The 27,020-nt window shown below is 34.8% G+C and overlaps 1 protein-coding gene across 1 annotated transcript; it reads left to right on the top strand.

The window, feature by feature from the left end:
• Positions 1 to 12,254: 12,254 nt before the first annotated feature.
• Positions 12,255 to 21,924, top strand: LOC131049104 (cellulose synthase A catalytic subunit 7 [UDP-forming]). The gene is made up of 14 exons (XM_059217990.1): positions 12,255 to 12,629; positions 12,947 to 13,056; positions 13,196 to 13,391; positions 14,798 to 14,973; positions 15,716 to 15,803; positions 15,901 to 16,096; positions 16,625 to 16,891; positions 17,639 to 17,984; positions 18,069 to 18,332; positions 18,434 to 18,646; positions 19,280 to 19,523; positions 19,617 to 19,813; positions 20,273 to 20,620; positions 20,922 to 21,924. Exons 2-14 carry the CDS (start codon positions 12,982 to 12,984, stop codon positions 21,501 to 21,503), a joined length of 3,192 nt encoding a protein of 1,063 aa, XP_059073973.1. The 5' UTR covers positions 12,255 to 12,629; positions 12,947 to 12,981; the 3' UTR covers positions 21,504 to 21,924.
• Positions 21,925 to 27,020: the final 5,096 nt, after the last annotated feature.

Genomic DNA, 27,020 nt, shown 5'->3' with positions numbered 1-27,020 from the left:
TACCGGTAAACCAATTAAGTATGCTGGTAGACAGTGTTAACAGTAAATTGCTATACCGGTAAGGATTAATGCATGAAACATAAATTCATCCACAACACATAACACCAATATTTGTACGTGGAAACCCTGTAAGGGGAAAAACCACAGTGGAAAACCTTACCCACAATCAGATGATACTACTGTAAATAGTAAGTGTACATAAATGGGGTCTGCACATGCAGAAAGGCCAATAGCCTAGAGCTCACTGCTCAATCACAAAATGGGAGTCACACTGATTACAGTTGGATGGTTAAATCCAATAAGAATGTACTGCACAAAATAGCTTCTTCATATGTTGGATTCAGTACCGGTGTAACGCCGATATGCTTCTACAAAAACCTAACTTCACCTTCAAATGATGTCTTCATGTATATCCCTGCTTGACCTCGCATTTACCTTCACTCAATTATTTTTCGCATTCCACACACTTGATCTTACAAATAAGATCTTACATTTATACCATACCCTAAGACCAATTTTAGTAGGTCGGCTCTACAAGATATTACAATAAAATTATTTTACAAACAATATAGTATCCAATGCAATAACCGATTAAACATGTCAGCTAAATTCATTTATAACAATAATAAATCATCTCCATAGCGTGCCATGCTGATTTGGAAAAGATAAACCTGTCGGTGTAACCCTAGATAACCTGGACCTATTTGTCGGTAAAAGCAAATATGCAAATATGAATATACCAATGATTAATTTTTCAAAACAAAGTGTCCACTCGATGTCTTTGACATTACCAAGTGCCTTCCATATCATTCTAGGTATCGGTGAACATTATATCCTGCCGGTGAAACATATACCAGTAACTGTTGCACAGTTTACTTGCTTGCCGGTGAATGTTGCTGGATCTTCAAAGTGCTTGTATTCAGTAGGTGTTGACATCAATGACAAAACCATACCAAAATACCAACAATCTCCCCCTTTGGCATTGATGGCAACACAAGATGGAAAAACCATCAAAGTGCCAAAACAGAAATGCCAAATACCAAAAACAACAATCTCCATTTCTCCCCCTGGGAGTAACATGTGTTTATCCAAAGATTTATTTTCAATACCAATCTTTCCTCAAAAGATAATGTGTTTTTCCATAGATATCTCCCCCCCTTTGATATCAAATGCCAAAGCTACAAAATTTAAGACCATACAAAATACCAACTACTCCCCCTGAGAAGTAGCTTCCTCATCAAATACCAGAATAAAGATTTGTCTTTTTAATTCTGTCGGCTGATGACAATCATCAACTGTCTAAGTCTCTACCAATGGTGGTATGACTCCAAGCTGATCTCTTAGATATTCAAAAGTCTCCTTAGGCAAAGGTTTTGTGAAAATATCTGCAAGCTGTTCTTTAGTATTCACATAAACCAGTTTTATCTCCTTTTCTTCAACTTTTTCCCTTAGAAAATTTAGTTTGATAGAAACATGTTTAGTTTTAGAATGTAATACCAAATTCTTAGATATATCAATTTCTGCAGTGTTATCACAATATATAGTAATGGGTTCCTTGCATTTTACCTTTATGTCTTTCAACATTTGCTTAAGCCATAATACCTGTGTACAGTTAGTTGTTGCTGCAACATATTCTGATTCTGCTATTGATAAAGATGTACAACTCTGTTTCTTACTTAACCAAGAAACTAATCTCTTTCCAAGAAATAATTCTCCTCCAGTGGTGCTCTTTCTATCATCCACATCTCCTGCCCAATTTGCATCTGTGTATGCACATAGGTCAAAATTTTCATCTCTAGGATATAATAATCCAAGATTTGTTGTGCCTTGTAAGTACCGGAAAATCCTTTTTACTGCTGATTCATGATTTTCCCTAGGATTACTCTGAAATCTAGAAACAATACATATTGCATTCATAATATCAGGCCTGGTTTGTGTCAAATACAGTAAACCTCCTATCATAGATTTGTATCTAGTTGGATTAACAGGTGTAGATTCATCCCTTTGAGATAATTTGTCATTTGTAGTCATAGGTGTGCTTACCGGACTAGAGTTTTCCATCCCAAATTTCTTTAGTAATTCTTTCAAGTATTTGGATTGACTCAAAAATATACCTTTATCAGTCTGTGAAATCTACAAACCTAAAAAGAATTTTATTTCTCCAATCATAGACATTTCAAATTCTTGCTGCATTTCAATAGAAAATTTCGTACATAATCCATCTTCTCCTCCAAAGATTATTTCATCAACAAATACTTCAATAATCAAGATGTCATCATTAGTTATTTTGTAATATAAATTGCTATCTGCATTTCCTTTAGTAAAACCAATCTTTAAAAGATACTTATCCAACCTTCCATACTAGGCTCTTAGGGCTTGTTTCAATCCATACAGAGCTTTTCTTAACCTGCAAACCATATCATTGTCATTTGTCAAAGAAAATCCATCAGATTGTTCAATATATACTTCTTCTTCAAGATCTCCATTCAAAAATGCACATTTAATATCCATTTGATAAACTTTGTAGTCCTTGTGAGTTGCAAAAGCCAAAAATAATCTAACTGCCTCAATTCTGGCTACCGGTGCAAAGGTTTCATTGTAATCAACTCCTTCTTTCTGAGAATATCCCTTACACACTAGTCTTGCTTTATTCCTGACAACCTTACCATCTTCATTAAGTTTTTTTCTAAATACCCATTTAGTTCCAATTACATTTTTATCTTTAGGTCAGGTAACTAATGTCCAAGTATTATTTTTCTCAATTTGTCCTAATTCTTCTTCCATAGCTTTAATCCAAAATTTATCTTCACATGCCTCATTGATAGATGATGGTTCAATTTGAGAAATAAGACATACCTCTTCATTTGCCAATCTTCCTCTTGTCATAACTCCCTTAAATTTGTTTCCAATTATTTGATCTTTAGAATGATTCAATCTTACATATCGGGGTGTCTTAGTTTGTTGTTGTTCTTCAATTACTGTGGAATCTTCTGATGATACCAGGGTAACTGGATCTTCATTCTGTATCGGTGGATTCAATATAGGTTCATTTGTCACAATTTATGTTGCTGGTTCAGAGTCTATATATCTTGAAGTTCCTTTGAATTGTTCATCAATCTTTACATTTGTACTCTCAACAATTTTCTGCAATCTTTTATTAAAACATCTATATGCCTTGCTCTTAGATGAATAACCAATAAATATTCCTTCATCACTTCTAGGATCAAATTTGCCAATATACTCATCTCTTCTAATATAACATTTACTTCCAAAAATTCTGAAATACTTAAGAGTAGGAGTATTACCAAACCATAGTTCATGAGGGGTCTTACCGGTTTCACCTTTGATGTGAACTTTGTTGAATGTATAGACAGCAGTGCTAACTGCCTCTCTCCAATACACATGTTGTAGATTTGCTTCTGATAACATACTTCTTGCTGCATCCAAGATAGTTCTGTTTTTCCTTTCAATAACTCCATTCTGCTATGGTGTCCGAGGTGCTGATAACTGTCTTCTAATTCCATTCACTTCACAGAATGTATTAAATTCCTTAGATGTGAATTCTCCTCCTTGATCTGATCTTAAACATTTGATTTTCTTACCGGTTTCATTTTCAACCATTGCTTTGAATAGTTTGAACTTCCCAAGTGCTTCTGATTTTTCTCTAAGAAAAGTAACCCAACACATTCTAGAATAATCATCAATAATTAGCATGCAATATCTATCACCTTGTAAGCTTCTAGTTCTAGCTGGACGACATAAATCAGTGTGAATTAAGTCAAGAGCATTATTGGATTTTTCTGGAATACTTTTGAAACTAGCTCTAACTTGTTTTCCAAATTGACATTCCTTACAAATTGTATTTTGAGGTTTCACAATTTTAGGTAGATCTCTAACTGCCTTAGAAGTACTGATTTTTACCATGCAATCAAAATTTACATGACATAGTCTCTTATGCCATAACCAACTTTCATCTATATGTGCAATTAAGCATGCCTTTTCACTGTTATTCAAATGAAAGATATTGCCTCTAGTCTGATTATCGGTTGCAATTTCCAAACTAGTTCTATTCATGATTTTACATTTTCCATTTTTAAATTGTAACTGAAATCCCTTCTCAACTAATTGACCAACACTTAAAAGATTATGCTTTAATCCTTCAACATAGTAGACATTGTCAGTTTTATTCTTACCATCAATAGATATTGAACCCTTACCTTTGATTGAACAGACTTTGTCATCTCCAAATCTTACTAAACCTCCATTGTATTCTTTAAAGTTCAAGAATTTACCTTTGTCTCCAGTCATGTGATGTGAGCATTTGGAGTCAATGATCCATTCATCCTTTGCTTCAACTTTAGCTGCTAGGGCTTGTTCTACCAGTGGAGCAGTAGGTGCCGGTTGATCTTCTGTTATAGCAACAAAAACCCATCCGTTGTCTGCTGGATCCTCATCAGAATCATCAGTCACACCTTCATCAGCAATGTAACAAGATTTGTCTTTATTCTTCTTAAATTTGTATCTCTGATATTCAGGATTAGGCTTGTATGTTCTTCGAGCTTCTTCTCTTAGTCTAGCATGTCTATCAGGGCATCTTGAAGCCATATGACCAATCTTATTGCAGTTAAAACATTTAAAGGGTGCTTTGCCTTCATACTTACTTCCAATTGGACCTTTTGGCATTTTCCTTGCAAATAGTGCTTCAAGTTCTTCAAGCTCTTCATTCTCCTTTCTAGATTCTTCAAGTTCTCTTGCATAAAAGGCTCTCTAGTCTGATTTGTCAAATGATGGAGCAGATGATGTTGATGCTTTAAAGGCCAAATCAATTTTTATAGTAGCAACATGACCAAATTCCTCAATTTCAAAGGTTGAAAGTTTTCCAATCAATGTATCCCTAGTTACTGATGTATTAGGCATTGTTCTCAACTCATTTATAGTAGTAACCTTCATTTTATATGCCGGTGGCAAACCTCTTAAGATTTTTGAAACAATTTCATCCTCACTCAAGGTTCCTCCACAACATTTAATACCCAAAACAATTTCATTTATTCTTTCCATGAAAGCATAAATCCTTTCATCTTCTTCCATTTTCAGATGTTCATACCTGACTCGGAAGCTTTCAAGTTTTGCAATCTTGACTGTGGAATCTCCTTCATTCAGTGTTTCCAAGTGATCCCAAATAGCTTTAGCAGTAGACCTATCTGATAATCCCATGATTTATTGATCTAATAATGCACTCAAAAGTGCTTCTCTTACTTTGCAGTCATTTTCTTCATCTTTAGCTAAGGTAGTTGGAGCAGTCTGACTAGCTACAGCAGCAGTATAACCATTCTTTGTAACCTCCCAAATGTCTTTACCAATGCAATTCATATGTGTCTCCGTTCTGATCTTCCATATCCCATAGTTGGTTCCATCAAGTTTAGGACTATCCTTCCTGAAGTAATTAGTAGACATTGGATCTCCTCAAGTTGTTAAACTTATACAAAAGAGGACTAAGCTCTGATACCAATTGTTAGGTCCCGGAGACAACTGGGGGGGGGGTGAATCAGTTGTTTAATAAATTCAAACCAAAAACTAATTAACCAACTTAATGCTTAATACCGGTAAACCTGTTAAGTATGTCGGTAGACATTGTTAACAGTAAATTGCTATACCGGTAAGGATTAATGCATGAAACATAAAGTCATCCACAACACATAACACCAATATTTGTACGTGGAAACCCTGTAAGGGGAAAAACCACGGTGGGAAACCTTACCCACAATCAGATGATACTACTACAGATAGTAAGTGTACATAAATGGGGTCTGCACATGAAGAAAGGCCAACAACTTAGAGCTCACTGCTCAATCACAAAATGGGAGTCACACTGACTACAGTTGGATGGTTAAATCCAATAAGAATGTACTGCACAAAATAGCATCTTCATATGCTAGATTCAGTACCGATGTAATGCTGATATGCTTCTACAAAAACCTAACTTCACCTTCAAATGATGTCTTCGTGTATATCCCTGCTTGATCTCGCATATACCTTCACTCAATTCTTTTTCGCATTCCACACACTTGATCTTACAAATAAGATCTTACATTTATACCATACCCTAAGACCAATTTTAGTAGGTCGGCTCTACAAGATATTACAATAAAATTATTTTACAAACAATATAGTATCCGATGCAATAACCGATTAAACATGTCGGCTAAATGCATTTATAACAATAATAAATCATCTCCATAGCATGCCATGCTGATCTGGAAAAGATAAACCTGTCGGTGTAACCCTAGATAACCTGGAACTATTTGCCGATAAAAGCAAATATGAATATACCAATGATTAATTCTTCAAAACAAAGTGTCCACATGATGTCTTCGACATTACCAAGTGTCTTCCATATCATTCTAGGTACCGGTGAACATTATATCCTGTCGGTGAACCATATACCAGTAACTATTGCATAGTTTACTTGCTTGCTGGTGAATGTTGTTGGATCTTCAAAGTGCTTGTATTCAGTAGGTGTTGACATCAATGACAAAACCATACCAAAATACCAACAATCCCTAGCTTGTCTTTCTCTTAGATGCTCTATCTCTTCACTTTTACTTTATTGTGGGTGTGAGGGTAAGTTCATACTCTCGCTAAAGTGGGGGCTAAATTTAGTTTCATAAATTGTACTCCTTTAATTATGAGTCCAATTTCATACTCTCCTTAGCATAATCCTTAATTCAAGAATATGAGCCTTGTTGAAGAGGGGAAAACCAAGCAAGGTGAGATTTAGGTGGATAGCATTCAAACACATAAAACACATAAACATAAAAGGACAATTTATACTTTGCTAATGTCTTGCCTTCTCCTTCAGATTGGACCTTCGGTGAAGTGAAGAATGTGCCCCTTCCTCACTTGAGTGGAGTGGTCCTTGATGGATGTGTGGAATACTCTCCAAGTGCTCAACAAGATAGGGTGGATTTGATAGGATTGAAGGAAGAAGAGAGGATAAATGAGTAGCATGAGGATGCTATGAGAAGAAGTGGATCAAAGAGAAATGGGCAACATGACAATGCATGAGAAGTGGATTCCTTTGTGAGGAGATGAGACTCCAATTTATAGATTGGAGGAGGCCAATGAAGGGCCAAGATTGATTTCCTTATGGAGGGTTGAGATCGATTTGAGATAGAAGGCATGGATCAAGGGTGCCTTTGGGAAAATAAAAAAGGAATATAAAATTCCTTAGGGAAAGGGGGAAGAAATTTGAATTTCAAACATGAGGAATTAAAAATTCCAAAATAAGGATGCATTGAGGGATTCAAAGACATTTGAATTTTTTTGAGAGACTCAATGTTGATGTGACATGAGTGGGAATTAAAAATTGAGGGATAATGATAAGCATGATTGTGAGAGATTCTAGAAGGATTAATTAGGTTGAGTGGGATTAGGAAAGAATGATTTGTAGGAATCACATGAATAAGTTAATTAATTATTAGAGGAAATAATTATTGGAGGGGACTTTAGAAGAATAGGGGAATAATTAATTTATTTGATAAATTAATTATTGGACAATAGTGATAGAATTAATTAAATTGAATTTAATTAATTCTAAAAGGAATAAGGACAACACAATTAAGTTAAATAATTATGTTGACATGATTAAATTAATTAAATATTAATTTTAAGTGTCTACACCTGTTTTACTTTAATCATTCAACACTTTCCTATTTGGGCCCTTATTTTAAGTGTGCCCTCTATCTTGTTTCATTTTTAGCTTTATATGGGTCCTATCTCATTTCAAATTTCAAGACACCTTTTCACCCACTGAAATATTTTTATTTTTTATATAAATTATAGATCTTGTATTAAGGCCTTGTTATCTCATGACCCTAAAAATTTGAGCATATTTTGTTGGGATGATGGGGCTTAACCCCACAATCCAACATTGTTTCACTAGAATTTTGGGAGGATAATATGACAACCTTTCCATTTCAAAATCTATCCTCAATACATGAAAATGATTATTTTAAGTATGCCAAAAAGTAATTTTACCTTGAGATCCCTATACATGACATCTGTTGGCATTATGTGAACTGGTATGTGGACATAATGACATTGTATGTTGTCATTGATGTCAATATGTTGAAGAGGTGTGAACCGGCATATGTGAGAACCGGTATAACACTGTGAACCGACATTTGTGACAAAGTGAGGCAGTGTGCTTGTTCATGATGAACCGACATATAGTTATGGGAACCGACATATGGAAGTATTGTATGACTACAGGTTGGTAGTCTCAACTTTAGGGTTTCTGGTTGATGTGCTTCAAGCCTGTGTGGCTCAACTGATGATATTGTGTGATGAGTTAGCATTTTAAAGAAGAATAGATCATGTTGCCATATAAGCTTGTGTGCGTGAAAGATCTTGCATGAAGGAGATTGTTCCTATCTACCTCGGGAATGTGCGAAGTCTGTAAAATGGTGATAACGTGTGATGGGTTATCAGCCGCCATAAAATCAGTGGAAATGGACGATGGAGAATGTCTTGAGTTTGGATCAAGATCTGCTGCATTTAATGCAGTGTGCTCAACGGTCAAGATTGAACCGTTTGAATTCCTTAACCTAACAGGTTTAGGGTTTAGGGTTTATGCTACTGACCTATCTGTTTTCCTATAAGGTCGATGTTGTGTCTCTTTATGAGGTCGTTGGCAAAAGTTGTGTGTGTGTATCCAAGAGAAGGGATACATGATTCTTGCCAAACCAAAAGGAGAGAAGTGATGCCTGCAGAGTGTAAGTGCAGAAGGTGAAGAGGAGCTTAAGAGGATCTGCATTGGCATTGAGTGTTGTTACTAGATCATTGTAAAACTTGTTGGTCTCTAACCACCTCAACAGTTGGAAAATCCCTTAACAGGGTAGCCTTAACCGGCTTGCTAAAAATCCTTTAACAGGGTAATTCAAAGCTACTGAGTTCGGAATCCTTTAGCTATTGAGTTCTTGAAATCCTCTAACAAGGTAACCTTTAACAGGGTTTAACCCTTAACTGGGTATTGTAGCCATCCCTTAACCGGGTGATCCCTAACAGGATCGGTTCCTAGCAGAACCTATTGTAATGTCTCTAACCGGACAAGGCTTCTAACAAAGCGGACTTCTAAAGAGTTCAAAAACAGCTTGTGGGTATTCATCCCCACCGTGGTTTTTCCCAGTTGGTTTTCCACGTGAAAAATATGTGTGTCATGTGTGATGCTTTTATCTTGTGATGCTTTGCTATTGTCTGTCAAGCATATGATGGTTCTGTGTTTTATGCCTGTCAATAAAACATGTTGAACTAGCTGTTATTATGATTTGATGATAGATTACCTGTTTATGCATAAGGGTGAAATGGTAGTATAGTCTTGAGTTGAGTGGAAAGCTAAGTGAGTAACCGGTTAATGCTTGTCTCAGACGTTCTTAGCTTTACCGGTCGCACTCTATTTCAAACCGGTGTCACTGTTTGCCAGTCATTTGGAGTGTCTGTTGTCAAACCAGTTTAGGACTGTATTTTTTGTCTGTACTGATTCCCCCCCCCTCTTAGTACCGGTTTGGTACTATTCGCTCATCATTGAGTTATCAACATCAACCCCAATTCATTTCATCATCTCATTCTTTCCTTTTAGGAGCAATTATTATTCTTCAAAAGCAGATTTGAGTTTAAGGAGTAGCAAGCTACAACAAGACATATTCTATTATAAATTTGTGATGAATTTATAATGCATTTGATGATGATTTATCATGTTGTTGCATCAACAGATGGAAAACTTGTCCTAAGAGCATTGTGTCATCAATTGAAGGTATAATCATTTCAATTAAGAATTTATATTTAAGTATTTCACTTTAGATTTCTATTTCTTTATTGTTATCGTTGTAGGGTTAAGACCAAACCAAGGTTTGGCTAAGTCCTTATACAACCGTACACCATTTTTCTCTTCTTTTGTGCAAAACTAGGCTTAAAATGGGGTTTTAGGTTTAGATTGAGGATACATGAGCAGAATGCAGACAGAGACAAGAACAGTGAAAAAAAATTAACATTAAAGAGGAGGACTAGTCCAAGTGTTTTGACCTGAAAATTGACCAGAAGGTAGATTGGAAGCTCTTGAGTTCAGTTAGATCCCTATTTTATACTTAGACAAATGTCAGGACTATGATAGCTAGCTCCATATTCCATCCATCTTGAGCTCAAATTTATGTGATAGGTTCCTCTCTACATCCCCTTTCCAAATTTGGGTTTATTCTCTAATTATCAAATTTGTATTTGTCTATTTATGTTGTTCATTGTCAAATTTGTGCCTTTTAGCCTAGTTTGCACACTTAATTTACCCAATCAATCAAATCAACAAAAGAGAACAATCAAATCTACCAAGTGCCTAGATCTCCCAAGAGTTTGTAGATGGGCCCATTGGTTGATCTCGAATTTAATTGATGGGTTTGGGTTTGATTCCTATCTTGCATGTTTAGACTAGTGAACCTTTTTTACTACATTACACTTATATTTGATTTTTTTTTCTTAAAGGGTGATCAGTAACAAGCTTCAATTTTAGTCAAAATTACTTGAGTTAGAATAAGGGAAGTTTATTTGAGAACATAACGTAGTCATCAAGAAATGAATGAAGCAATTATGAAAGTGAGCCACACTTGTATTCCTAATCAGATGGAATAATATGCCACTTGAAAATACAACATGGAAAGATGAACAATTCAAGTAGAATCATCTAAAAAATTATTAGCATTAAGGGTGACACTTTTCTGAAGGGGACTAGCATGTTATGCGCCTATCATTTTATCTTCCTAAGTTTAATAAGGTTAAGCACTCGTGACATGCATAACCTTTATATTTTTATTGATTAGTTCTAGTTATTTTCTTATGTTGACCTAGTAAGGATGAAGGGGTTTATTCCCACCCACTTATGCCAATAAGTAATGAAGAAAAAAGCTCTAATTATGTTATAAAGTCACCTCCTCAAAGTGGTTTCATGTTTATTTTATTTCTTTTATCCAAAAGAAATATGCTAAAAAGTCATGCATGCATTAGTTAAGCTATTAGATTCTAAGATATAATTATATTGCCAAAATTTGCCCAAGAAAGTTGAACACCATTTATTATAATCTTATATAAATCACACCAACAAACACACAAATATAAAAAAGAATTTTTGCTTAATGGATATGAGATCCCCACACACATCTTTATTCTTAAACCATCCAATAGACCAATCCCATTGCCTAACAACAATAATACATGATTTTTAATATTAGACCCACTTCCTCTACTCCTCTCCAAATAAACCCTTGTACACTTAAAATAAAAAGTATCTTACCCCTCTAATAAATCATATGATCTTCATCATTAATCAAGCTTATCCTCTCCCCTACACATCATTCTCATGACATTAAAATTAATCCACATAAGCTTCACCATTAAGCCCCCTTACTCTACCAACTATAAAATCTCCAAGTGCTTCAAATATAAAAGCATAAGACCTTCATTAATTATGATACATGCCCTTAGAATCAACCTTATAGTGACACAATGAAATCAACCATCTTAACCATTAGTCTCATCTCCAAATCAGCTAACACCACACCATAATACTAACCATTAATCTCACTTATATATACCTTCAAATATAAACAAATGAACTTCACAATCAAACCATTCTTTGAATCAACTTTTGAAACATAAACACATGAGCTAGCTCATCTTGAACATTAATAAAAAGCTCCGGATACAAACAAATACAACCATATGCCACCTAATAGATAGTTGTTAGACAAGCCTTAACATAGAAGCAAACATTCCCATAGCAGATGAAGATAAAAACCCTACCAATATGTCTGCTACCATTTCCCTTGCCTTGAAAGCATTTCTCCCACCAACATACGAGACTTCAAAAATAAATAACAGTGACACCTCGACCTCCATGAACAGGACAACCTCTACATACCAAACTCAACTAACTAAATCATTTTCCCAACCTATGGTTGGTTAAGGATACGCATAATCAAATAATTAAACCCTAGTTTAATACTGAACAAAATATTGGATCTTTAATGAATGACAAAACCGCTTTCTGTGTACACGTGCGCTTTAGGTAAACAGAGGTTTCCGGAAAAACTGCTGTTGGTGTATGGTACCCTGTCATGGCGACGGCTGAGCAGACAGAATTTGGTGGGGAAGTGAAAGTTTTCAGGATGGCTAAATTTTTCCTACAAATGAGAGCGTTCGAATTGATGTACTTCAATGGAGTCCTTTCAGAGTTGAATGTGGGCTTAATTCCGTGCATTTTGAGTTTGGTTTGGGCTGATTTAGCCTCCAAACGAGAAATATATGAGTTTTTTCGGAAGATTTTAGCAGTGAATTTTGAGGAAGGGCTCACATTTAGTGTTACATTTGAAGTGAAAGTGGATTGAGGTGTGGAATTTTTCAAATTGGCTGTGGAACGAGGAAAAACAGAGCTTTGGCCTTCTGTTTAGACTGGCTTTGAATTGAAGGCAAAAATATTTGAATTTGGCAGTGTTTTGGCAGTTAATTTGAAAACAAGCAAAATTCATGTATACTTTTGGACTCATAGGAATCTGTTAAATTCACAGAGTTTTACAGAGACTTGACAGGTAAGGAACAGAAGACTGGCCTTTTGCTTGAACTCTTTTTCAATTCATGGTGAAAATTCTCGAGGTTGGTGAATAGAGAGGAAGAACTGGAGTTGGCTGGACTTATTTGGATTGAACGTGAAAATTTTGAATTTGGTGGTGTTTTGTCGACAATTAGATAAAAATCAGAAACTCTGCATTTGCTTTGGTGGTGTTTTTGGATTAAAAGCTAAAAATTTAAAACTGGCCATGTTTGCCTGTGAATTTAAAAGAACAGAGTAATTTAGAGTTCACTGCAACTGTTTTTCGTTTGACAACGGAAGTTTTTATTTTGGCAGGCTTTGGCCGGTCAATTTGAGGAAATTTAAAAAAAATGGAAGCCAGGGCCGGGCTAGTGGCTGGCTCTCATAACAGGAACGAGCTTGTCGTCATCCACGGCCACGAGGAGGTCAGATATTTACAAAACTTTGGTGTTTTTCTAAAACAAAATTTGTCTACAATTTTACTTTTTGTTTTGTAATCTTGGATCACAAATTTACAAGAGATGTTTTTTAATAAATTTTTTTTTGTTGTTGTTGTTGTTGCAGAGGAAGCCTTTGAAGCCGTTAAATGGGCAAGATTGCCAGATTTGTGGCGATCCAGTGGGAGTTACGACAGAAGGAGAGCTTTTTGTGGCGTGCAATGAATGCGGATTTCCTGTATGCAGGCCATGTTATGAGTACGAAAGGCGAGAAGGAAATCAATGCTGCCCGCAGTGCAACACTCGATACAAGCGCCTCAAAGGTTTAGTCTTTCCCATCACATCCTAAAATTCAAAATCAGTGTTCTACTTTTCATATTTAGATAACTTTCGCGGTAAATTCTATACATATATATTATGAAAACAGAACAATATCATATGATTTGAAATTTTACGCTTATGTCGATTTTGCTGCTTTCTACCATGAAATTCTTAGTATTCTTCAAAAGTAGAATTTTCCTGAAATTTGCAACCGTTTTGGCAAAATTATGCAGGATTTGTTTAACTTTTCCATTTGCTTTTTATTTCAAAGCCAGCAAGCTTTTTGCTGAAAAACTCATCGAATTCTTTTTCAAATCAAGATAGCTTTATACTAGGTATCATTTTGTTTGTGAATTGTTTTGAAGCGTATAATTACTCTAGAAAATGTTTTTGGACAAAATTTATTGTAAAATATGAAAATGTACGACAATTATTCGTACAACATATAGTATATTCCAGGGTGAAATTGTCTTTGCTGTTTCAATTATATTTATACATAGCAACCTTTCCTGGGAAATTCTTAAGCAATTCTGTGAGATTTCTGTTAATCGAGTTCATCTTATTCGTAAAATTCTCGTGCCTTGCCATTCTCTAATTTTGCCACTACTCTTTTATTTGAAATTTGGCGGGCTTTCTGTAGTCAAAATCTTTGCACGTCGTAAGAATCATGTTTTTCCGGTCGAATTTGTCAAAACCCGTAAATTTTCATTGTAATTAATGTAATTTGCATAGGAAATTCCAGAAATTTATCTCAACTCCCCTGCCCACTGCCCAGTGAGTCTTTAATCGGTTGATCCCTATTTATTTCAAATCTAGAAAGCTTTTGCAGTTCAATTCTCCACGAGTCGTCAGAGTGCTGCCTGATTTGTACATTTTCAATTTGAATATTCATGTCAATTAAGATGTCTTTGACATTATTTATCAAAATTGGTTCCGGTTTTCGTTTTCTTCAAAGCATAATTATTAAAGATTTTTGTGAAGCTTGGTGAAGATTTTGATTTCAAATCTAGCAAAGCATTTTTGCAGTCCCACTCTTCACAACTTGTGAAACTGATGTGTGATGTCACTACTAAAATTTAGAAATTCACGTCAATTAAAATGTCGGCAGTCGTCATCATTGTATAGTAATATTTTTTGGTACTGTTTTTCTTTTCTTACTAGAAATAATTAGCAAGATTTATATCAAGCTTGGTGGAAGATTAATTTTTTATTTGCAGTCCAATTTTTCACTTGTCTAATTGCTGCTTGATCGTTACATTTTCCATAGTTAAATTTGGAAATTCATGTCAACTTAAGTTATTCTCCATTATATACTAAAATACGTGCTGCTTATTTTTTCTTTTATATAAATTAACGCATTTATGTCAAGCCTCTTGGAGAAAATGTTTACACTGTAAGTGCCGTGCAGGGAGTCCTCGTGTTGAAGGTGATGAAGATGAAGAAGATATTGATGACATTGAACATGAATTTAATCTGGAAGCTCAGCAAAGAGATCGACAACAAAGTACCAATGGCATTGACCATGAGAATCCACAACTTGTTCATAATCCAGGCCTACCTCCTTTACTCCCAAAGGGCCATTCGGTATGAATTATTTCATTGCTGCAAATTTCAAACTTTTCTTCAGGAAGATGAAAACTTCGGTGCAAAGCTATCATTCACTTCAAGAAATTTAAATTTGTTTTAAGAATATTTGTAAATTGATGCAAACTTAATTTGAATTTGTTTTAAGAATATTTGTAAATTGGCACACACGTTATGTGACCTGTTTGACAAGAAATCATGGATCAGTTAGGGTCCAAACCTATAATTTCCCAGATGCACTTCAGCGTGATCTACCACTGAGCAACTGGCTCTCCTCAAACTCAAAATTTTTTGGTAGTGTAAATTGATCTTCCACATGTTTATTTTATAGAAATTACTACAAAACTTATTTAAGATTAAAAAATGCTTGAAAGGACTGGATTGCAGAATGCATCTAGATTGTTTTCCAGGACTGATTACATATTTAGCTTATTAATTCTAAGTATTGCCAACTGGGCATCTTGTTGCCACTATGGATTCCATACAGACTCACATAAAGGTCCTAATTCATTTGTAAGGAATGATCTACCATCTTAACTGAAACCTATTGATCCCTAGTTATCATTTGACCAACTTTATCCAACTTGCAGGGTTCGAACCTCTGATTCGGACTTCTCAAGAAATCATATATCTAAGTATAACCTATAAGATTGTTAAATATATCTCAAGAAATCATATATCGAACTAGGTTGTCAAATTTTGTAATATTGTATAAGTATAATATCATTGGGTCCTCTGCTAGGTGGTCAGCGGGGAGATTCCAGCATCATACTATCCAGAAAGCCATTTGCTTGCTAAGCTTGCACATCCTTATCCAGGCTCCGAGCCAGGTAAATCCCAGTGTCTCTGTTTCTTAAAATTCATCTGTGCACAATAAAAGTTGAATCTCTGTTTTGTAATGAAATTTGTTGTCACGTTGGAGTGCAGGGAGTGCAAGGATCACCATTGATCCAAACAAGGACATTGGCGCTTATGGCTATGGAAATGTTGCTTGGAAGGAACGACTTGATGGTTGGAAATCCAAGGAAAACAAATCAGGCCAGTTGCAAATGACAGATGGAAAATATCAAAATGGAGGAATTCCACCTAATGAGGCAGAAGATTTTGATCAGGAAAAACCAATGTAATTAAATTTGTGTTCTCTTCCAATGTTTTTGGATTCAAACTTGATTTTTGAAGTTTCTGAATTAAAAACACAAGCATATTTAAAACTTTTAGGTTGAATTGTTCACATTGCAACGTTGTAGAAGAGTTTTCTGGAGCTTAATTTGACGATGCAGTTGACTCCAGAAAACTCTTCTATACAAGCATAAATTATAGTGCCTCCACAATGGATTAGATTGGACTTGTTAACGCTTTCCAAGCCACTAGATTTGCATTTGAGTGCACTTTATCTTCAAATTTCTTAGGCCATTTATAAGAAAAAACATGATGATTATGAAGAGAACAGATAAAATATGAGTCCAAATATACTGAATTCTCTCTGGGAATTCAAATTCTTAGCTTTCTAGATTTGAATGATTAAATTGTTACTCTAGAAGCTTTGTCTTGATATTGCAAACTTGATATATGATCTGTAGCCATTGATGTTTTGAATTTGCCACTTTTTCAAACTTCACTTTTTGTGTTGACAGTTTTAATTTTGATGCAGGATGGATGAAGCAAGACAGCCACTGTCGAGAAAAGTACCAATTCCTTCAAGCAAAATAAATCCTTATAGAATGGTGATTGTAATTCGATTGATTGTTCTTGGATTCTTCCTTCGCTATCGAATCTTAAATCCTGTGAGAAATGCATTTGGTCTCTGGTTGACCTCTGTCATTTGTGAAATCTGGTTTGCTATATCCTGGATTCTTGATCAGTTCCCCAAATGGTTTCCTATTAATCGTGAGACCTATCTGGATCGGCTATCATTGAGGTAATATACCAGCTCATAAAACAGAAAATACTAACTCTCGGTACCAAATTCATGTTTTCAATTCAACAATACAAATGGTCTACTTTATGAAATAGTGAGAAAAACAGTAATATCTTATAGCCACATCTTGAATAGTTAGATTACATTATGGCTGGTAATTCGGGTAATGAAAATCTGCTTTTGGGGAATGCATGAATGTGATGCTGGGATTTGACTATTCACAAGGCTGGGGTGGTTCTTCCTGGGATTAGGTGTAATGCCTGGTTATTTGAAACACATATCCCCTGCTGGACAATTTGTCTTCAGCCGTGCAGTGAACTTGAGCATCTGGGTAAGTGTGAGTTAGGATTTAATCCCCGAGCTTTTTCAGCTTCAAAATTATCACTGGCATGAAATTAGATACCATGGGAAATTTACCAAAAAAATGTAAAAAGCTGCCCCTTCCCCTCTCTATTGTTCACCAAAGTAGAAATTAAAGAACTGCAACAAAGTATTCAGTATCTGCGGAATTCACAATGGACGGTAACATAAACTGACACTTTTTTTAAGAAGAATGGGCACGTACCACATGCTCGATAATTTTCTCCTTATATGCTGCATACGTTCTGTTCCAGATGTTATTGTGTGTTTATTGATTTACTTCTCAATTATTCGAGCTCTTTTTTCTTTTGTTATGTGATGTCTCCTGGAAGCATTCCATTTGCTCCATATTAGCAGAAATTGTGTCTGAAATCCATCTTCTCATAGGTATGAAAGAGAAGGTGAACCTTCAATGCTTGCCCCTGTAGACCTCTTTGTGAGTACTGTGGATCCCTTGAAGGAGCCACCATTGGTTACTGCCAACACAGTTCTATCCATTCTTGCAGTGGATTACCCTGTAGACAAAGTCTCCTGCTATATTTCTGATGATGGAGCTTCAATGCTAACATTTGAATCGCTGTCAGAAACCTCAGAATTTGCAAGAAAGTGGGTACCCTTCTGCAAGAAATTTAATATTGAACCACGAGCCCCAGAGATGTATTTCTCTGAGAAAATTGACTATTTGAAGGACAAAGTTCAGCCCACTTTTGTCAAGGAACGCCGTGCTATGAAGGCAAGAAAATGTTCTGCTACTTCAGAATCTGATTCAATAGGGTGAATTAAGCTCTAAAGACTGCAAAATGATTGGTTTGTGCAGAGGGAATATGAAGAATTCAAAGTGCGGATAAATGCATTGGTTGCGAAGGCCTTGAAGGTGCCTAAGGAAGGATGGATAATGCAAGACGGAACACCTTGGCCTGGTAATAATACCCGTGATCATCCTGGTATTCTTCAAGTGTTCTTGGGCCATGGTGGAGGTCTCGACACAGATGGCAATGAACTTCCACGCCTAGTCTATGTTTCCCGTGAAAAGAGGACTGGATTCCAGCACCATAAGAAGGCTGGTGCAATGAATGCTTTGGTAAACTATATTCCATTTCCTCTTTTCTTTTTTGACCAATTTGCTTTGATATCAGACTCTTAGCCATTTTTTTCTGGCTAATTCAACTTCATCCTATGCAGGTTCGGGTTTCTGCTGTGCTCACTAATGCTCCATTCATGCTGAATCTGGATTGTGATCACTACATCAACAACAGCAAGGCAGTTAAGGAGGCAATGTGCTTCATGATGGATCCCAAGGTTGGAAGGAAAGTTTGCTATGTTCAGTTCCCCCAGAGATTTGATGGTATTGATCGGAATGATCGTTATGCCAATCGAAACACTGTCTTCTTTGATGTATGAATTTCTCCCACCCTGAGTATTCTTTTTTAATTTTTGAAAAGTTAAAAAGTCATATTTAATATTAGTTTTAAAAAATTAAGTCAAGAACAGAGAATTGTAGAGCTACCTTTCCCTAGTCAAGAAAGGATAGATGGCATCTCCCACTTCATCTCACGTCAGAGACTCAAAATACACTGAATGTTTTCTCGCAATTAAAGGTTGGAACGAACTTAAGGTGCCTACTTCACAGAGGACTACATTATAATCTGCATTACTAAAATCCCTTCTGGAACTGTCAAACTTAGACATTATAGCTCACCTAAGATAGAAAAAAAAGAGTAGAGTTAGATTACAAACTAAAGAACCCATGCAAAGTATGCAAAATCTAAGAATCACCAAATAGAGTTGCCATCAAATGAATAGGATAAAGAGATAATACTTTTAAGGCAGTGAACTGCCTGAAACGTGACAACAAGTTATAATGCCAAAAGTATGCTGTGAGAATACTAAACATCCCAATTATAGTGTGCATTGCAATTCTATAATTTCTTTGTCTATGCACAACGTTCTTTCAATTTCTAAAGAAAATTTTAGATTTCGTATGGGTCAAACCATAAAAATGACATGTACATTGGTGGGTCTATGTAGATTAACATGAAAGGTCTGGATGGAATTCAAGGTCCAGTGTATGTGGGAACTGGATGTGTATTTAGAAGGTACGCTCTGTATGGGTATGAGCCTCCTCGTGGCCAAAAGCGTCCAAAGATGGTGACCTGCGATTGCTGCCCTTGTTGTGGGCCTCGTAAAAGGACTGGGAAGTCATCAAAGAAAACTGCAGCAGGCATTCCAGCTCCTGCCTATAACCCAGATGGGATTGAGGAAGGACTTGATGGTAGGTGTAACATGTGAAATCAAACTTTTGCTTTTACTTTACTTTTTTGAATTTTTCTCTTTACAGAGTATGATGAGTTTTTATTTTGTGCAGCATTTGATGAAGACAAAGCATTGTTGATGTCACAGTCTGATTTCGAGAAGAGGTTTGGACAGTCATCTGCCTTTATTCAATCCACTCTAATGGAGAACGGCGGTGTTCCACACACTGCAGATCCTGCTGAATTGTTGAAAGAAGCTATTCATGTCATCAGTTGTGGTTATGAAGATAAAACTGAATGGGGCAAAGAGGTATGGTGCAAAGCATTTATTTTCTTTTTCTTTAACTCCAAGCCATCGAGATGTGTTATGTTCAATTGGTTTAATAAATTGTCACCAGGAAATCCACTACAAGGGCCACATCCATGTTCCTATAACTGCATTTTCTGATATCCTACAGTCATACCCTAATACACTTGATCACATAACCTGATTTCAACGGAGGCCTTCTCACGGTATCAGCACCTGCAATCCCTTGTCTCCAAATGACTATGGTTTGAATAATGAGAAGAATCAATCTTAGGTTGCCCAATTTCCTACTTTCGCTAGAATTATAGCTACAGACTACCCACAGCCCATCCAAATCGATTTCCAATCTTGTTTTAGTCGCTTCATTTGTTGGGTTGAACCTGGACACTTATAAAATTTTACTAAAAGAATGCATCATGAATGCTCAGGTTTACTCTGAATTATGCTTTGCGTTTTTTGCAGCTTGGATGGATCTATGGATCAGTGACAGAGGATATTTTGACTGGCTTCAAGATGCATTGCCGAGGGTGGAGGTCAATTTACTGTATGCCCAAATTAGCTGCATTCAAGGGATCTGCTCCTATCAATCTATCAGATCGTCTGAACCAGGTCTTGCGTTGGGCTTTGGGGTCAGTGGAAATTTTCCTGAGCAGGCATTGCCCAATATGGTATGGTTATGGCCATCTAAAATGGCTTGAAAGACTTGCTTATATCAACACAATTGTCTACCCACTGACTTCCCTTCCACTCATCGCCTACTGTACCCTACCAGCCATCTGCTTGCTCACTGGAAAATTCATAATGCCTTCGGTATGTCCTTAAAATTTGTAATATATTCTACACCCATGTTATATTGATGTTATATGTTGCGTGTAAGCTTAGTAAGACACAATGTTATGGCTAATAATAATGGTTATGGAGTAGTCGAAATATGGCAGTCAATAACCACTAATATTGCCCAATACATTGTACCATTTTAAGGGAATATTTAACATACGAATTGCATCATTGTTATGGGTGTAGGTAGATAACAGTCTCAAATTTACATCATTTTTAGTATGAATGACTATGTTTCTAACCATTGGCGTTTCTCTAATTTTGGTTTATGCAGATTAGTTTATTTGCAAGTTTTTTCTTCATATCTCTGTTCTTGGCAATTTTCATCACTGGTATTCTGGAAATGAGGTGGAGTGGAGTGAGCATTGAGGAATGGTGGAGGAATGAGCAGTTTTGGGTTATTGGAGGTGTCTCAGCACATTTTTTTGCAGTTATCCAAGGTCTGCTCAAGGTGCTGGCAGGAATTGACACAAATTTCACAGTCACTGCTAAGGCAACAGATGATGGTGATTTTGGGGAACTTTATGCATTCAAATGGACAACACTTCTAATTCCTCCTACAACCCTTCTAATCATCAACCTGGTGGGAGTTGTGGCCGGTTTTTCAGATGCCATCAGCAATGGGTACCAGTCATGGGGTCCATTGTTTGGTAAATTTTTCTTTGCTTTCTGGGTCATTGTGCATCTCTACCCTTTCCTCAAGGGTCTCATGGGTCGACAGAACAGAACTCCCACAATTGTGGTTATCTGGTCTATTCTCTTGGCATCCATTTTCTCTCTTCTTTGGGTTCGAGTCAATCCTTTTGTCGTAAAGGTCAAAGGTCCAGATTTGAAACAATGTGGCATAAACTGCTGATTCTTTTATTCATTCCGCCTCATGGAAAAGATTAATGAGGAATTTATCAGAGGAGGACTACAAGAAGCATTTCAAATTTGAAAGATCCCCAGCTTACACTTCATATAGAGAGGGTTTAGGAAAATTTTCTTATTGTGGAATTTGTATTGCAAATAGTGACCTATGCCAATTGCTGGATGATTTGGAGACTATTTTATTGTAGGGGTCAATTGAATTTACCAATTGTGAGCACTACTTAAACAAGTGCAAGTCGAAGGTTAAAGAGCAGTAAAGTGTGGTTGATTTAACTGCTCTTAGCCAGGCAAAGAGATTGATAGGGATCTTTTTAAGCCCAGGTTCCCAATATGCTCTATATATGTAATTATATTTTGTAATAATGGTAGCAGAATGGCAATGAAAGTCAATATTATTTTTGTTGTAATATTCATTGGTTTAACATCCCACAACATGGTGAGTTTGTGAAGATCTTGAGTTGGTGATTTTGTTGACGCTGCCTCTGGGACTGTATAAGATGCTTTACTTGATTCTTTGTTCGTTTGAGAATTATACTATATTACTAGAAAACTACACTTACCTCTTATTAAGAGTTTCAAAATCTTCTAAGAGCAAATAAATACAGAGATAAGTATAAACAAAGAATGAGAGCAGTTCGTTACCAAGGATAGACAAGTGCAAGATATTCGTGTAGTTATGCAACACTCAAATTTGGACTCCCAAAAACTGGCTGCGAAGGCGAGAGAATGGAGGGTTATGTTGGGTGCATTTCTAATAATTTGGGTCCATCATAAACTTGCTTAAATTATGACATCTTAAGATATTTTGTTGGAAATAAATGTAAAAATCAGAAATATAACCTCTAATATTCAGATAATAATATATGAATTCAATATTTGATACACGTTGATATGGAGAGAGTTCTCATCCTTATTAGTAGAATATACTCTTTCATTTTAATTTAGAGGGATTAGTATATTAACTAGTATTTATGTTGAGGTTGAATATGTCACAAATACTTACTAGACTTAGAAATATATATCATATAATTAGAAATATGTCATATTAGGACCATATCATTCCTTTCCCCTTCAAAAAAACATTGCCTTCAATGCTTAGCAACTCTAAAATATTTTGTATGAACTTTTCATCATTCCAATTTGCATCTTCTATTGGTAAATTCTTCCTCTTGATAAGGAATTTTAAGATGACTTTATTTTGCAATCTTATTTTTGAAATTCTATGAAATTTCTGTATATTTTGTATGAATGCTTTTTATGTGATATTAGTAGGAAATAGATGAGAGAATCCACAAAAATATGCATATTTAGTGTGTATCCACAACAAGCATGATTACATTAAGATTATTTGACAAAGGATGAGTACCAAAGAGAAATATAAACAAAGGATGAGTAACAGTCTATTACCAAGGTTAGAAAAGTGCAAGATATTTGTGCAGCCATGCAACACTCAAGATTGGACACCCAAAAATTGGGTACGAAGGTATGAGGATGCAAGGGTATGTTGGGTGCATTTCTCACAATTTGGGTCCATGGTAAATTTGCTTACACTATGATATCTTATGATATTTTTTGGAAATAAATGTAAAAATCAGAAATATAGCATACTGAGGGAAGTGAGTGAGGAGAAGGATAACCTTTAATAATCAAATAATAATAATATATGGATCCAATATTTGATGGCATGTTGATATGGGAGAGATATCTCCTCCTTATTTATAGGACATACCCCTTCATCTTAGTTAATAGGAATTAGTATATTAACTAATATTTATGCTAGGTTAAGCATGCCACAAATGCTTAACTTATTAGACTTGAAAATTTATATTATTATATACTTAAAAATATATCATTTTAAGCTCATAGCATTCCCTTCCCCTTCATAAAAGCATTGTCCTCAATGCTTAATAACTATAAAATATTTTTCATACATTTTTCATCATTACATGTCCCATCTTCAATTGACAAATTCTTCCACTTGATAAGGAATTTTAAGGTGGCTTTATTTTGCAATTTGGTTTTGTGAATTTCATTAATTTTTTGTACATTCTAGATGAATGCTTTTTTCATGGTATTAGTAAGAAATAGATGAGAGAATCTACAAAAAAATGCAATTTTAATGAGTCTATCCACAACAAGCAAGATTACATTAAAAATATTTGACTTTGGCAACTGCATAACGAAGTCTATTAATATCTCTTCCTAGTATTGTATTGGAATGCCCAATATTTATAAGGGGCTTATAGTATTTATTATTTCCATTTTCTTTTGTTGGCACATCAAACATTCCACTACAAATTTGTGGACGATCAATTTAAGACCTTTCAAAAACAAACGCTTCATTATAGGAGGATAGGTATGAATACATCTTATATAATATCTTGTTAGGCCCAAAAATTCCCTCTTCTTAGGGTAGATCTTAACGCCTTTAAGTGACACCAAAAGAACTAGGCATTCTAATTCCTTCATCCTAAAGACACATTTGTATTGTTTGACATATATTTTATTATCTTCCAATTCATTAACAATAGAAATATGAAACTTGTATTTATGAGTGATCTTGCTTAGCTCTCATAGGATGGAGAAACTATTCAAGAAAGGTTCATATAATATAGGGGGACAATTACATTTTATAGAAGCACATGATATGATAAATAAAGATACACCAAAAATTCAAGAGATTATTCAACACCATCAACAAGTATTTTGTAATGCCCCTTTTTCAAAGTTCTCTTGCAGTCTAGTTGATGGGTTAGTGCAGGATCAAGGGGGCCAAAAAGTGGCGATGTGAAAAAAATAGCCTTCTTCACTCACCTAAAAATGCGAAAATCCATGTTGACTTTTTGCTTGGCCTGGGTGTTAGTACACTTTGGCTTGGTAATTACCTATGCAAATCGGATATCCGATTTTTATTTGTAATTTTAATTTAAAAAATATATTATATATTACATATTATATAATATATAATATTATTATATTATATAATATATATAATGTAATAATATATTATATTATATATATTATATAATATATTATTATAATATAATAATATATTATATTATATTATATTATATTGTAATATATTTTATAATACGTATTATATTATATTATATATATTATATATTATTATATTATATAATATATAATGTAATAATATATTATGTAATAATATATTATATAATAATATATAATATAATATATTATTATATTATATTATATAATATAATAATATATTTTATAATACGTATTATATTATATATATTATATTATATTATATTATAATATATATAATATAATATAATATAATATATTATATAATATAATATTGTATTATATAATATAATATTATATTATATATTATATAATAATATAATATAATAATATATTATATAATACATATTATATAATATAATATAATAATATATTATATAATATAAAATATATTATATATATTATAATATATAATATAATATTATATAATATTATATATTATATATTATATAATACGTATTATATAATATATAATATTATATTATATTATATATTATATTATAATATAATACAATACGTATTATATAATATAATATATTATTATATTATATATGTTATTTTAAAATAATTTAAGTATAAAAATCGGACATTCGATTTTCTAAGACAAATATATTTCGACAATGACAGCCCGTGAGTCATTTTTAACTCACGGGCTGCACGATTTTATCAAAATCCGATATTCGGTGCACCCGATATCTAGTGTTTTGGCAAAAAATTGCTAAAAAATGGATTGAAAGGTAAGAATTTTATCGTTTTCAATCATTTTCATTCCTTTTTTGTATTTTTTGTTAATGTTTATTTGATTTTTTATTGAAAATATGGTTTTTTTCATGAAAACCAGGTTTTTTTAAATCAAATACCTAATTGTTTAAATTTGTTAACTAAATTTAATTGTTTACATTCAATTAGGTTAAAAATGGGGGATAACAATGAAAACACTAACCAACCACAACTGCAATAGCCAAACCCTCATTTGCCAAAACCCCCCTCAATTCAGGATTTGATTGCACAAAATTTGAATGAATTGAGGGGGATTGTAGAAGTATATCGTAGGATCCCTCATCTGAACCCAATGTTTGATCCTCTCACGTCAATCATAAAGAGTATGGAAACCATGATTGAGGAGCACAATGTTGCCCTTTTGTGGCGAGATTCTATGAGGCAAAAATATGTAGATGGTTTGTTGTATAAGGATATCAAGGATCTCGAGATATCCAAAGCCGCTATCGCCTCATTGTTTGTCAATCCCTGCACTGGTCAACCCGTAGATCCCAAAAAAATAAAACTTTCTATTAAATGGTGCACAAATGATGCTAATGTGAAAAACTTTTGGGATCGTTGGTGGATGGTTTTTGACAAACCACCCAACAACAATCTTGATATCCCCTTCTATTTCATAAAAAAATTGTATGTTGAGTTTGTTTTATGCAAACATGTGAACTACTTTGACATCCAACCTTTCTAGGGTGTAGGTTTAGGTATGCCCCAAAATAGACCTACGGCAGTCAGAGTAGTCTAGGGCCCATATGTCCCCCCTCCTCCTGTTGATCCCCCACCTATAGTGCAACATCCTGATATCATTTGTGAGGCGGCTTCACGGACCATATCGGTTATTCACTTTTTGAGTAGCCTTTTGGTTTCTTAGGCTGGGTCAGTAGCTCAGCCTAATCTTGATGGTAGTGGTGCATCTGGTGGCATTGACACATCTTCCTCGGCTCCACACATATGTGTGCCCCATAGTTGTGTCATGTGTGGGCACGTATGCTTGGGTCCAGTTGGACATGTCGTTGATCCTCCTGTGGACAGTGCAGATTATGAGGTGCATGAGATGCATGATGCACTAGATATTATTACACAGACTGGAGGATACCCTAGGGAGTCCTCACATGCTAGAGGTGAGGAGGCACCGTCATCATACATTGATGATGTATTGGTAAGATTTGTATTTTCACAGTTCATGTTATATTTTAATAAAATATTTCTAATCTAGATAATATTAAGTACTAAATTTTATTTACATGGTCTATTTAACAGTTGATGAGCGAGGAGCAGTTGATACAGATTCAGGAGGGCACCTTGTCGGCCATTTCATTTGGCCTTGATAGCTTGACGGTACATATATTATTGCACCTAGTCGTTTGTATTTTATTGTACATACATGCTCATCATTTATATTGGTATTAATTAGATTATGTAGTAACTTGCATGTATATCTTATTTTACTCTTGTAGGGCACAAGCAGCATGAGTGTGAGGCAGTGTGACTTAGGATCTAGTAGTGCAGTTGGAGACAAGGGAAAGGTAATTGAATGCAAATATGATTGAATGGATAGTTTAAATAACTTATAGTGATTATAAATGTCTAGACATAGATTGATAGTTTCATATACTTGTTGTGTATATATACAGAGAATTCTTGGCTTCACATCCTTGATGACTACACCCAATATACC

This window comes from Cryptomeria japonica, chromosome 3 (assembly GCF_030272615.1).
Source record: "Cryptomeria japonica chromosome 3, Sugi_1.0, whole genome shotgun sequence".
Lineage (NCBI taxonomy): Eukaryota > Viridiplantae > Streptophyta > Pinopsida > Cupressales > Cupressaceae > Cryptomeria > Cryptomeria japonica.
The sequence above is the reverse complement of the archived record's forward strand: the minus strand, read 5'-3'. Positions and strand labels throughout refer to the sequence as shown.

Excerpts from the sequence above, each read along its gene's own strand:
- LOC131049104 (XM_059217990.1), top strand. The coding sequence starts at position 12,982 with ATGGAAGCCAGGGCCGGGCTAGTGGCTGGCTCTCATAACAGGAACGAG. Across the intron at positions 16,892-17,638 it reads CTGGATCGGCTATCATTGAG|GTATGAAAGAGAAGGTGAAC; the intron begins GTAATATACCAG and ends ATCTTCTCATAG. Across the intron at positions 17,985-18,068 it reads AGGAACGCCGTGCTATGAAG|AGGGAATATGAAGAATTCAA; the intron begins GCAAGAAAATGT and ends TGGTTTGTGCAG.